We start from the raw sequence: 12,740 nt of genomic DNA, 5'->3' as shown, positions 1-12,740 counted from the left end.
CCTAATTCCCACACATCATCCCCCAGAGCCCTACATCCGACACAGTCTCATCCCCCAGAGCCCTACATCCCACACAGTCTCATGCCCCAGAGCCCTACATCCCACACATCATCCCCCAGAGCCCTACATCCCACACATCATCCCCCAGAGCCCTACATCCCACACATCATCCCCCAGAGCCCTACATCCCACACATCATCCCCCAGAGCCCTACATCCCACACAGTCTCATCCCCCAGAGCCCTACATCCCACACATCATCCCCCAGAGCCCTACATCCCACACAGTCTCATCCCCCAGAGCCCTACATCCCACACAGTCTCATCCCCCAGAGCCCTACATCCCACACAGTCTCATCCCCCAGAGCCCTACATCCCACACATCATCCCCCAGAGCCCTACATCCCACACAGTCTCATCCCCCAGAGCCCTACATCCCACACATCATCCCCCAGAGCCCTACATCCCACACATCATCCCCCAGAGCCCTACATCCCACACATCATCCCCCAGAGCCCTACATCCCACACAGTCTCATTCCCCCAGAGCCCTACATCCCACACAGTCTCATCCCCCAGAGCCCTACATCCACACGTCTCATCCCCCAGAGCCCTACATCCCACACAGTCTCATCCCCCAGAGCCCTACATCCCACACAGTCTCATCCCCCAGAGCCCTACATCCCACACAGTCTCTCCCCCAGAGCCCTACATCCCACACAGTCATCCCCCAGAGCCCTACATCCCACACATCATCCCCCAGAGCCCTGCATCACACAACAGTCACATCCCCCAGAGCCCTACATCCCACACAGTCTCATCCCCCAGAGCCCTACATCCCACACAGTCTCATCCCACAGAGCCCTACATCCCACACATCATCCCCCAGAGCCCTACATCCCACACATCATCCCCCAGAGCCCTACATCCCACACATCATCCCCCAGAGCCCTACATCCCACACATCATCCCCCAGAGCCCTACATCCCACACATCATCCCCCAGAGCCCTACATCCCACACATCATCCCCCAGAGCCCTACATCCCACACATCATCCCCCAGAGCCCTACATCCCACACAGTCTCATCCCCCAGAGCCCTACATCCCACACATCATCCCCCAGAGCCCTACATCCCACACAGTCTCATCCCCCAGAGCCCTACATCCCACACATCATCCCCCAGAGCCCTACATCCCACACAGTCTCATCCCCCAGAGCCCTACGTCCCACACATCATCCCCCAGAGCCCTACATCCCACACATCATCCCCCAGAGCCCTACATCCCACACAGTCTCATGCCCCAGAGCACTACATCGCACACAGTCTCATCCTCCAGAGCCCTATATCCCACACATCATCCCCCAGAGCCCTACATCCCACATAGTCTCATCCCCCAGAGCCCTACATCCCACACAGTCTCATCCCCCAGAGCCCTACATCCCACACAGTCTCATCCCCCAGAGCCCTACATCCCACACATCATCCCCCAGAGCACTACATCCCACACAGTCTCATCCCCCAGAGCCCTACATCCCACACAGTCTCATCCCCCAGAGCCCTATATCCCACACAGTCTCATCCCCCAGAGCCCTACATCCCACACAGTCTCATCCCCCAGAGCCCTACATCCCACACAGTCATCCCCCAGAGCCCTACATCCCACACAGTCTCATCCCCCAGAGCCCTACATCCCACACATCAATCCCCCAGAGCCCTACATCCCACACAGTCTCATCCCCCAGAGCCCTACATCCCACACATTCATCCCCCAGAGCCCTACATCCCACACAGTCTCATCCCCCAGAGCCCTACATCCCACACATCATCCCCCAGAGCCCTACATCCCACACAGTCTCATCCCCCAGAGCCCTACATCCCACACAGTCATCCCCCAGAGCCCTACATCCCACACAGTCTCATCCCCCAGAGCCCTACATCCCACACAGTCATCCCCCAGAGCCCTACATCCACACAGTCATCCCCCAGAGCCCTACATCCCACACATCATCCCCCAGAGCCCTACATCCCACACAGTCTCATCCCCCAGAGCCCTACATCCCACACAGTCTCATCCCCCAGAGCCCTACATCCCACACAGTCTCATCCCCCAGAGCCCTACATCCCACACAGTCTCATCCCCCAGAGCCCTACATCCCACACAGTCATCCCCAGAGCCCTACATCCCACACAGGCTCATCCCACCAGAGCCCTACATCCCACAGCATCATCCCCCAGAGCCCTACATCCCACACAGTCTCATCCCCCAGAGCCCTACATCCCACACATCATCCCCCAGAGCCCTACATCCCACACATCATCCCCCAGAGCCCTACATCCCACAATCATCCCCGAGCCTCATCCCACACAGTCTCATCCCCTGAGCCCTACATCCCACACATCATCCCCCAGAGCCTTACATCCCACACAGTCTCATCCCCCAGAGCCCTACATCCCACACATCATCCCCCAGAGCCCTACATCCCACACAGTCTCATCCCCCAGAGCCCTACATCCCACACATCATCCCCCAGAGCCCTACATCCCACACAGTCTCATCCCCCAGAGCCCTACATCCCACACAGTCTCATCCCCCAGAGCCCTACATCCCACACAGTCTCATCCCCCAGAGCCCTACATCCCACACATCATCCCCCAGAGCCCTACATCCGACACAGTCTCATCCCCCAGAGCCCTACATCCCACACAGTCTCATCCCCCAGAGCCCTACATCCCACACATCATCCCCCAGTGCCCTACATCCCACATATCATCCCCCAGAGCCCTACATCCCACACATCATCCCCCAGAGCCCTACATCCCACACATCATCCCCCAGAGCCCTACATCCCACACAGTCTCATCCCCCAGAGCCCTACATCCCACACAGTCTCATCCCCCAGAGCCCTACATCCCACACAGTCTCATCCCCCAGAGCCCTACATCCCACACATCATCCCCCAGAGCCCTACATCCGACACAGTCTCATCCCCCAGAGCCCTACATCCCACACAGTCTCATCCCCCAGAGCCCTACATCCCACACATCATCCCCCAGAGCCCTACATCCCACACATCATCCCCCAGAGCCCTACATCCCACACATCATCCCCCAGAGCCCTACATCCCACACATCATCCCCCAGAGCCCTACATCCCACACATCATCCCCCAGAGCCCTACATCCCACACATCATCCCCCAGAGCCCTACATCCCACACAGTCTCATCCCCCAGAGCCCTACATCCCACACATCATCCCCCAGAGCCCTACATCCCACACATCATCCCCCAGAGCCCTGCATACAACACATCATCCCCCAGAGCCCTACATCCCACACAGTCTCATCCCCCAGAGCCCTACTTCCCACACATCATCCCCCAGAGCCCTACATCCCACACATCATCCCCCAGAGCCCTTACATCCCACACAGTCTCATCCCCCAGAGCCCTACATCCCACACATCATCCCCCAGAGCCTTACATCCCACACAGTCTCATCCCCCAGAGCCCTACATCCCACACATCATCCCCCAGAGCCCTACATCCCACACAGTCTCATCCCCCAGAGCCCTACATCCCACACATCATCCCCCAGAGCCCTACATCCCACACAGTCTCATCCCCCAGAGCCGTACATCCCACACAGTCTCATCCCCCATAGCCCTACATCCCACACAGTCTCATCCCCCAGAGCCCTACATCCCACACATCATCCCCCAGAGCCCTACATCCCACACAGTCTCATCCCCCAGAGCCCTACATCCCACACAGTCTCATCCCCCAGAGCCCTACATCCCACACATCATCCCCCAGAGCCCTACATCCCACACATCATCCCCCAGAGCCCTACATCCCACACATCATCCCCCAGAGCCCTACATCCCACACAGTCTCATCCCCAGAGCCCTACATCCCACACAGTCTCATCCCCCAGAGCCCTACATCCCACACATCATTCCCCAGAGCCCTACATCCGACACAGTCTCATCCCCCAGAGCCCTACATCCCACACAGTCTCATCCCCCAGAGCCCTACATCCCACACATCATCCCCCAGAGCCCTACATCCCACACATCATCCCCCAGAGCCCTACATCCCACACATCATCCCCCAGAGCCCTACATCGCACACAGTCTCATCCCCCAGAGCCCTACATCCCACACAGTCTCATCCCCCAGAGCCCTACATCCCACACATCATCCCCCAGAGCCCTACATCCCACACATCATCCCCCAGATCCCTACATCCCACACATCATCCCCCAGAGCCCTACATCCCACACATCATCCCCCAGAGCCCTACATCCCACACAGTCTCATCCCCCAGAGCCCTACATCCCACACATCATCCCCCAGAGCCCTACATCCCACACATCATCCCCCAGAGCCCTACATCCCACACATCATCTCCCAGAGCCCTACATCCCACACAGTCTCATCCCCCAGAGCCCTACATCCCACACATCATCCCCCAGAGCCCTACATCCCACACAGTCTCATCCCCCAGAGCCCTACATCCCACACATCATCCCCCAGAGCCCTACATCCCACACAGTCTCATCCCCCAGAGCCCTACGTCCCACACATCATCCCCCAGAGCCCTACATCCCACACAGTCTCATCCCCCAGAGCCCTACATCCCACACAGTCTCAATCCCCAGAGCCCTACATCCCACACAGTCTCATCCCCCAGAGCCCTACATCCCACACAGTCTCATCCCCCAGAGCCCTACATCCCACACAGTCTCATCCCCCAGAGCCCTACATCCCACACAGTCTCATCCCCCAGAGCCCTACATCCCACACAGTCTCATCCCCCAGAGCCCTACATCCCACACAGTCTCATCCCCCAGAGCCCTACATCCCACACAGTCTCATCCCCCAGAGCCCTACATCCCACACAGTCTCATCCCCAAGAGCCCTACATCCCACACAGTCTCATCCCCCAGAGCCCTACATCCCACACAGTCTCATCCCCCAGAGCCCTACATCCCACACAGTCTCATCCCCCAGAGCCCTACATCCCACACAGTCTCATCCCCCAGAGCCCTACATCCCACACAGTCTCATCCCCCAGAGCCCTACATCCCACACATCATCCCCCAGAGCCCTACATCCCACACATCATCCCCCAGAGCCCTACATCCCACACAGTCTCATCCCCCAGAGCCCTACATCCCACACATCATCCCCCAGAGCCCTACATCCCACACATCATCCCCCAGAGCCCTACATCCCACACATCATCCCCCAGAGCCCTACATCCCACACAGTCTCATCCCCCAGAGCCCTACATCCCACACATCATCCCCCAGAGCCCTATATCCCACACAGTCTCATCCCCCAGAGCCCTACATCCCACACATCATCCCCCAGAGCCCTACATCCCACACAGTCTCATCCCCCAGAGCCCTACATCCCACACATCATCCCCCAGAGCCCTACATCCCACACAGTCTCATCCCCCAGAGCCCTACGTCCCACACATCATCCCCCAGAGCCCTACATCCCACACAGTCTCATCCCCCAGAGCCCTACATCCCACACAGTCTCAATCCCCAGAGCCCTACATCCCACACAGTCTCATCCCCCAGAGCCCTACATCCCACACAGTCTCATCCCCAGAGCCCTACATCCCACACAGTCTCATCCCCCAGAGCCCTACATCCCACACAGTCTCATCCCCAGAGCCCTACATCCCACACAGTCTCATCCCCCAGAGCCCTACATCCCACACAGTCTCATCCCCCAGAGCCCTACATCCCACACAGTCTCATCCCCCAGAGCCCTACATCCCACACAGTCTCATCCCCAAGAGCCCTACATCCCACACAGTCTCATCCCCCAGAGCCCTACATCCCACACAGTCTCATCCCCCAGAGCCCTACATCCCACACAGTCTCATCCCCCAGAGCCCTACATCCCACACAGTCTCATCCCCCAGAGCCCTACATCCCACAAAGTCTCATCCCCCAGAGCCCTACATCCCACACATCATCCCACAGAGCCCTACATCCCACACATCATCCCCCAGAGCCCTACATCCCACACATCATCCCCCAGAGCCCTACATCCCACACATCATCCCCCAGAGCCCTACATCCCACACATCATCCCCCAGAGCCCTACATCCCACACATCATCCCCCAGAGCCCTACATCCCACACAGTCTCATCCCCCAGAGCCCCACATCCCACACATCATCCCCCAGAGCCCTATATCCCACACAGTCTCATCCCCCAGAGCCCTACATCCCACACATCATCCCCCAGAGCCCTACATCCCACACAGTCTCATCCCCCAGAGCCCTACGTCCCACACATCATCCCCCAGAGCCCTACATCCCACACAGTCTCATCCCCCAGAGCCCTACATCCCACACAGTCTCATCCCCCAGAGCCCTACATCCCACACAGTCTCATCCCCCAGAGCCCTACATCCCACACAGTCTCATCCCCCAGAGCCCTACATCCCACACAGTCTCATCCCCCAGAGCCCTACATCCCACACAGTCTCATCCCCCAGAGCCCTACATCCCACACAGTCTCATCCCCCAGAGCCCTACATCCCACACAGTCTCATCCCCCAAAGCCCTACATCCCACACAGTCTCATCCCCCAGAGCCCTACATCCCACCCAGTCTCATCCCCCAGAGCCCTACATCCCACACAGTCTCATCCCCCAGAGCCCTAAATCCCACACAGTCTCATCCCCCAGAGCCCTACATCCCACACAGTCTCATCCTCAAGAGCCCTACATCCCACACAGTCTCATCCCCCAGAGCCCTACATCCCACACATCATCCCCCAGGGACCTATATCCCGCACAGTATCATCCCCCAGAGCCATACATCCCACCAGCATCATCCCCCAGAACTTCACGTCCCACACATCATCCCCCAGGGACATATGTCCCACACAGTTAGTTCATCCTCCAGAGTCCTACATCCCACATAGTATCATTCCCAGTGTCAAATTCTCAACAATCTAGTTCTGTGGGCTCACACGAAGTAAAACTGCATGAAGACTTTCATCCTTTCTCCCTGAGATCAGTTCCTTCACTGTCATTCGAAGATCTCTCCTTTCGATCGCTCTTATAACAGCGGTCATATTTGATGCTGGTCTGATGTGAATTTGACCCAAAGTATGGGTTCCTGTTTTTGGGAGAAGACAAGGGGAAAGTCTTACCTTTCTTTTGATGTGTTCTAGCAGGTGCTCCTGACCCCGCAGGAAATACAGGTGCTGGAATTCAGTGTCATCTCTTTCTGGCTTCACCAAACCACTTTGTTCAATATTCACCACTTTCCGGAAGCCATCTGAACAAACACAGAAAAGAGAGAAATAAAACTCCTCCTGAATCACATAGCCTTGAGTCAATGGATATCTTTGTTAGGTGCTGAGAGATTGACCAATCTGCTCCGCCTCCTTTACCAATTTTTATCAGTTGCTATGATCACACTGGAATGTCTCTGGGTGTTTTCCCAACTGATTCTAAACTGCTAACAGTCAAGAATCATCTGGCCTCACCTTGACCCTGCCAGAATCACTGGTGTGGACCTGCTAAATACCACACCAGTGAATCACCTCTTAGACTGGACCTTTACCCAATAATTATTATTGGTCTTCTTAAAGCCGATATGGAAAAACATAAATATAACAACAAAAAAACTGCGGATGCTGGAAATCCAAAACAAAAACAGAATTACCTGGAAAAACTCAGCAGGTCTGGCAGCATCGGCGGAGAAGAAAAGAGTTGACGTTTCGAGTCCTCATGACCCTTCAACAGAACTAAGTAAAAATAGGAGAGGGGTGAAATATAAGCTGGTTTAAGGTGTGTTGGCGGGGCGGGGGGGGGGGCGGGTGGTTTGGGTGGGGGGAGAGAAGTGGAGGTGGGGGGTGGTGTGGTTGTAGGGACAAACAAGCAGTGATAGAAGCAGATCATCAAAAGATGTCACAGGCAGAAGAACACAGAGGTGTTAAATTTGGTGATATTATCTAAACGAATGTGCTAATTAAGAATGGATGGTAGGGCACTCAAGGTATAGCTCTAGTGGGGGTTGGGGGAGCATAAAAGATTTAAAATTATTTAAAAATAATGGAAATAGGTGGGAAAAGAAAAATCTATATAATTTATTAGAAAAAACAAAAGGGGGAAGAAACAGAAAGGGGGTGGGGATGGAGGAGGGAGCTCAAGACCTAAAATTGTTTAATTCAATATTCAGTCCGGAAGGCTGTAAAGTGCCAAGTCGGAAGATGAGGTGTTGTTCCTCCAGTTTGCGTTGGGCTTCACTGGAACAATGCAGCAAGCCAAGGACAGACATGTGGGCAAGAGAGCAGGGTGGAGTGTTAAAATGGCAAGCGACAGGGAGGTTTGGGTCATTCTTGCAGACAGACCGCAGGTGTTCTGCAAAGCGGTCGCCCAGTTTACGTTTAGTCTCTCCAATGTAGAGGAGACCACATTGGGAGCAACGAATGCAGTAGACTAAGTTGGGGGAAATGCAAGTGAAATGCTGCTTCAGTTGAAAGGAGTGTTTGGGCCCTTGGACGGTGAGGAGAGAGGAAGTGAAGGGGCAGGTGTTACATCTTTTGCGTGGGCATGGGGTGGTGCCATAGGAGGGGGTTGAGGAGTAGGGGGTGATGGAGGAGTGGACCAGGGTGTCCCTTAGGGAACAATTCCTACGGAATGCCGACGGGGGGGGGGGGGTGAAGGGAAGATGTGTTTGGTGGTGGCATCATGCTGGAGTTGGCGGAAATGGCAGAGGATGATCCTTTGAATGCGGAGGCTGGTGGGGTGATAAGTGAGGACAAGGGGGACCCTATCATGTTTCTGGGAGGGAGGAGAAGGCGTGAGGGCGGATGCGCGGGAGATGCGCTGGACACGGTTGAGGGCCCTGTCAACGACCATGGGTGGAAAACCTCGGTTAAGGAAGAAGGAGGATATGTCAGAGGAACTGTTTTTGAAGGTAGCATCATTGGAACAGATGCGACGGAGGCGAAGGAACTGAGAGAATTGGATGGAGTTTCCAGGACAATCACTGACCTCATCTCCTCTGGGGATCTTCCTCCCACAGCTTCCAACCTGATAGTTGTCCAACCTCGGACGGCCCGCTTCTACCTCCTCCCCAAAATCCACAAACAGAACTGTCCCGGTAGACCGATCGTGTCAGCTTGCTCCTGCCCTACAGAACTCATTTCTCGTTATCTTGACTCCCTTCTCTCTCCCCTTGTCCAGTCCCTTCCCACCTACATCCGTGATTCCTCTGACACCTTACGTCACATCAACAATTTCCAGTTCCATGGCCCCAACCGCTTCCTCTTCATCATGGACATCCAATCCCTCTACACCTCCATCCCCCACCAGGATGGTCTGAGGGCTCTTAGCTTCTTCCTCGAACATAGGCCCGAACAATCCCCATCCACCACTACTCTCCTCCGTCTGGCTGAACTTGTTCTCACACTGAACAATTTCCTCTTCAACTCCTCTCACTTCCTCCAAATAAAAGGTGTGGCTATGGGTACCCGCATGGGCCCCAGCTACGCCTGTCTCTTTATGGGGTATGTGGAACATTTCTTGTTCCAGTCCTACTCCGGCCCCCTTCCACAACTCTTTCTCCGGTACATCGATGATTACTTCGGTGCTGCTTCATGCTCTCGTCGGGACTTGGAAAAATTTATTAATTTTGCTTCTAATCTCCACCCCTCCATCATTTTCACATGGTCCATCTCTGACACTTCCCTTCCCTTCCTTGACCTCTCTGTCTCAATCTCTGGTGATAGACTGTCCACCAATATCCATTACAAACCTACCGACTCCCACAGCTAGCTCGACTACAGCTCCTCACACCCCGCTTCCTGTAAGGACTCCCTCCCATTCTCTCAGTTCCTTCGCCTCCGTCGCATCTGTTCTGATGATGCTACCTTCAAAAACAGTTCCTCTGACATGTCCTCCTTCTTCCTTAACCGAGGTTTTCCACCCACGGTCGTTGACAGGGCCCTCAACCATGTCCGGCCCATCTCCCGCGCATCCGCCCTCACGCCTTCTCCACCCTCCCAGAAACATGATAGGGACCCCCTTGTCCTCACTTATCACCCCACCAGCCTCTGCATTCAAAGGATCATCCTCCGCCATTTCCGCCTACTCCAGCATGATGCCACCACCAAACACATCTTCCCTTCACCCCCCATGTTGGCATTCCGTAGGGATCGTTCCCTCCGGGATACCCTGGTCCACTCCTCCATCACCTCCTACTCCTCAACCCCCTCCTATGGCACCACCCCATGCCCACGCAAAAGATGTAACATCTGCCCCTTCACTTCCTCTCTCCTCACCGTCCAAGGGCCCAAACACTCCTTTCAACTGAAGCAGCATTTCACTTGCATTTCCCCCAGCTTAGTCTACTGCATTCGTTGCTCCCAATGTGGTCTCCTCTACATTGGAGACCAAACGTAAACTGGGCGACCGCTTTGCAGAACACCTGCGGTCTGTCCGCAAGAATGACCCAAACCTCCCTGTCGCTTGCCATTTTAACACTCCACCCTGCTCTCTTGCCCACATGTCTGTCCTTGGCTTGCTGCATTGTTCCAGTGAAGCCCAGCGCAAACTGGAGGAACAACACCTCATCTTCCGACTAGGCACTTTACAGCCTTCTGGACTGAATATTGAATTAAAGAACTTTAGGTCTTGAGTTCCCTCCTCCATCCCCACCCCCTTTCTGTTTCTTCCCCCTTCCTTTTGTTTTTTCCAATAAATTATATAGAATTTTCTTTTCCCACCTATTTCCATTATTTTTAAATATTTTTAAATCTTTTATGCTGCCCCCACCCCCACTAGAGCAATACCTTGAGTGCCCTACCATCCATTCTTAATTAGCACATTCGTTTAGATAATATCACCAACTTTAACACCTGTGTTCTTCTGTTCTGTTGTCTGTGACATCTTTTGATGATCTGCTTCTATCACTGCTTGTTTGTCCCTACAACACCACCCCCCCCCTCCACTTCTCTTCCCCCCCCCCCCAAACCACGCCCCCCCCCCCCCCCCCCCCCCCTCCCCCCCCCCACCCTCCCCACCACACACACCTTAAACCAGCTTATATTTCTCCCCTTCCTTGGATTCACCTAGCTCTGTTGAAGGGTCATGAGGACTTGAAACATCAACTCTTTTCTTCTCCGCCGATGCTGCCAGACCTGCTGAGTTTTTCCAGGTAATTCTGTTTTTGTTATGGAAAAACATGTTTTAAAATTAAACTGCAGCTTCCAAAGCTGGGTTTTGTCCAAATTAATTTTTTGCAGAAAACTACTTGAACTGTAACTTAGGTTAAATTTATCTCTCATCCAAAGGGGACCTGGTCAATGGTGTTTTTTTTAATTCATTCATAGGATGTGGCCTTCGCTGGCTGGGCCAGTATTTATTGCCCATCCCTAGTTGCCCTCAAGAAGGTAGTGGTGAGCTGCTTTCTTGAACCACTGCAGTCTATGTGGTGTAGGTACACCCACTGCACTGTTATGAAGGGAGTTCCAAGATTTTGACCCAGTGACAGTAAAGGAACGGTAATATATTTCCAAGTCAGGATGGTGAGTCACTTGGAGGGGAACTTCCAGGTGGTGATATTCCCATCTATCCGCTGCCCTTGTCCTTAAAGGTGGTAGCGGTCATGGGTTTGGAAGGTGCTGTGTAAGGAGCCTTGGTGAATTCCTGCAGTGCATCTTGTAGATGGTGCACGCTGCTGCCATTATTCATCAGTGGTGAAGGGACTGAATGTTTGTAGATGTGGTGCCAATCAAGTGGACTGCTTTGTCCTCGACAGTGTCAAAGCTTTCTTCAGTGTTGTGGGAGCTGCACTCATCCTGGCAAGTGGGGAGTATTCAATCACACTCCTGACTTGTGCCTTGCAGATGGTGGACAGGCTTTGGGGAGTCAGGAGGTGAGTTACTCATTGCACGATTCCTAGCCTCTGACCGCTCTTGTAGCCACAGTATTTATATGGTTAGTGCAGTTCAGTTTCTGGTCAATGGTAATCCTCAAGATGTTGATATTGGGGGATTCAGGGATGGTAATGCCTTTGAACATCAAGGGACAATGGTTGGATTTTCTTTTGTTGGAGATGGAGATGGGCATTGCCTGACACTTGTTTGGCGTGAATGTTACTTGCCACTTGTCATCCTAAGCCTGAATATTGACCAGATCTTGCTGCATTTGGACATGGGCTGCTTCAGTATCTGAGGAGTTGCAAATGGTGCTGAACGTTGTGCAATCATCAGTGAACATCCCCACTTCTGACCTTACCAAGGAGGAAGGTCATTGATGAAACAGCTAAAGATGGTTGAACCTAGGACATTACCCTGAGGAACTCCTGCAGTGATGTCCTGGAGCTGAGATGACTGACCTCCAACAGCCACAACCATCTTCCTTTGTGCCAGGTTTGACTCCACCTATATGGGAAGAACTGCAACAGGAGACAAAGGACCAGGTATAACAGAAAAACAGAGAGAAAACAAAGGATGGAGGGTCAAGCCCTTCAGTGTTTGAAACTGGAAGGATAAATAAACTGAGGGATTGGGTTGGGAAAATACAGTTCAGTCTTGAGTGATTGAATATGAAGAAGCAAATATACTGAGGGTATTCTGATAGAGGGATCACGGTCACTAATTTCAAACTGGCAAGTTGCTTTGTTTTCAGCCTCGCTGGAGCAGGAGATTAGCTTGGCCTTGGTACTTTATCAAGTTGAATTTTCTAGTGCTGACA

The 12,740-nt window shown here is 53.8% G+C and overlaps 1 protein-coding gene across 2 annotated transcripts in view; it reads right to left on the bottom strand.

The window, feature by feature from the left end:
• The window catches only part of hsf4 (heat shock transcription factor 4), an 88,488-nt gene that overhangs the window by 57,453 nt on the left and 18,295 nt on the right, over positions 1-12,740 (bottom strand). Inside the window, exons 1-2 of one of the 2 annotated variants that reach the window (XM_041192589.1) lie at positions 12,337-12,435; positions 7,184-7,311 (exon numbers count right to left, since the gene is read on the bottom strand). In XM_041192589.1, coding sequence (XP_041048523.1) covers positions 7,184-7,311; positions 12,337-12,400 — 192 coding nt within the window. In that variant the 5' untranslated portion in view covers positions 12,401-12,435. Of the gene's footprint in view, positions 1-7,183; positions 7,312-12,336; positions 12,436-12,740 lie in introns of those variants that run through there. The other variant, XM_041192590.1, reaches the window with a different exon arrangement.

Source organism: Carcharodon carcharias, chromosome 7 (genome assembly GCF_017639515.1).
Source record: "Carcharodon carcharias isolate sCarCar2 chromosome 7, sCarCar2.pri, whole genome shotgun sequence".
In the NCBI taxonomy this organism is placed as follows: Eukaryota; Metazoa; Chordata; class Chondrichthyes; order Lamniformes; family Lamnidae; genus Carcharodon; species Carcharodon carcharias.
The sequence above is the reverse complement of the archived record's forward strand: the minus strand, read 5'-3'. Positions and strand labels throughout refer to the sequence as shown.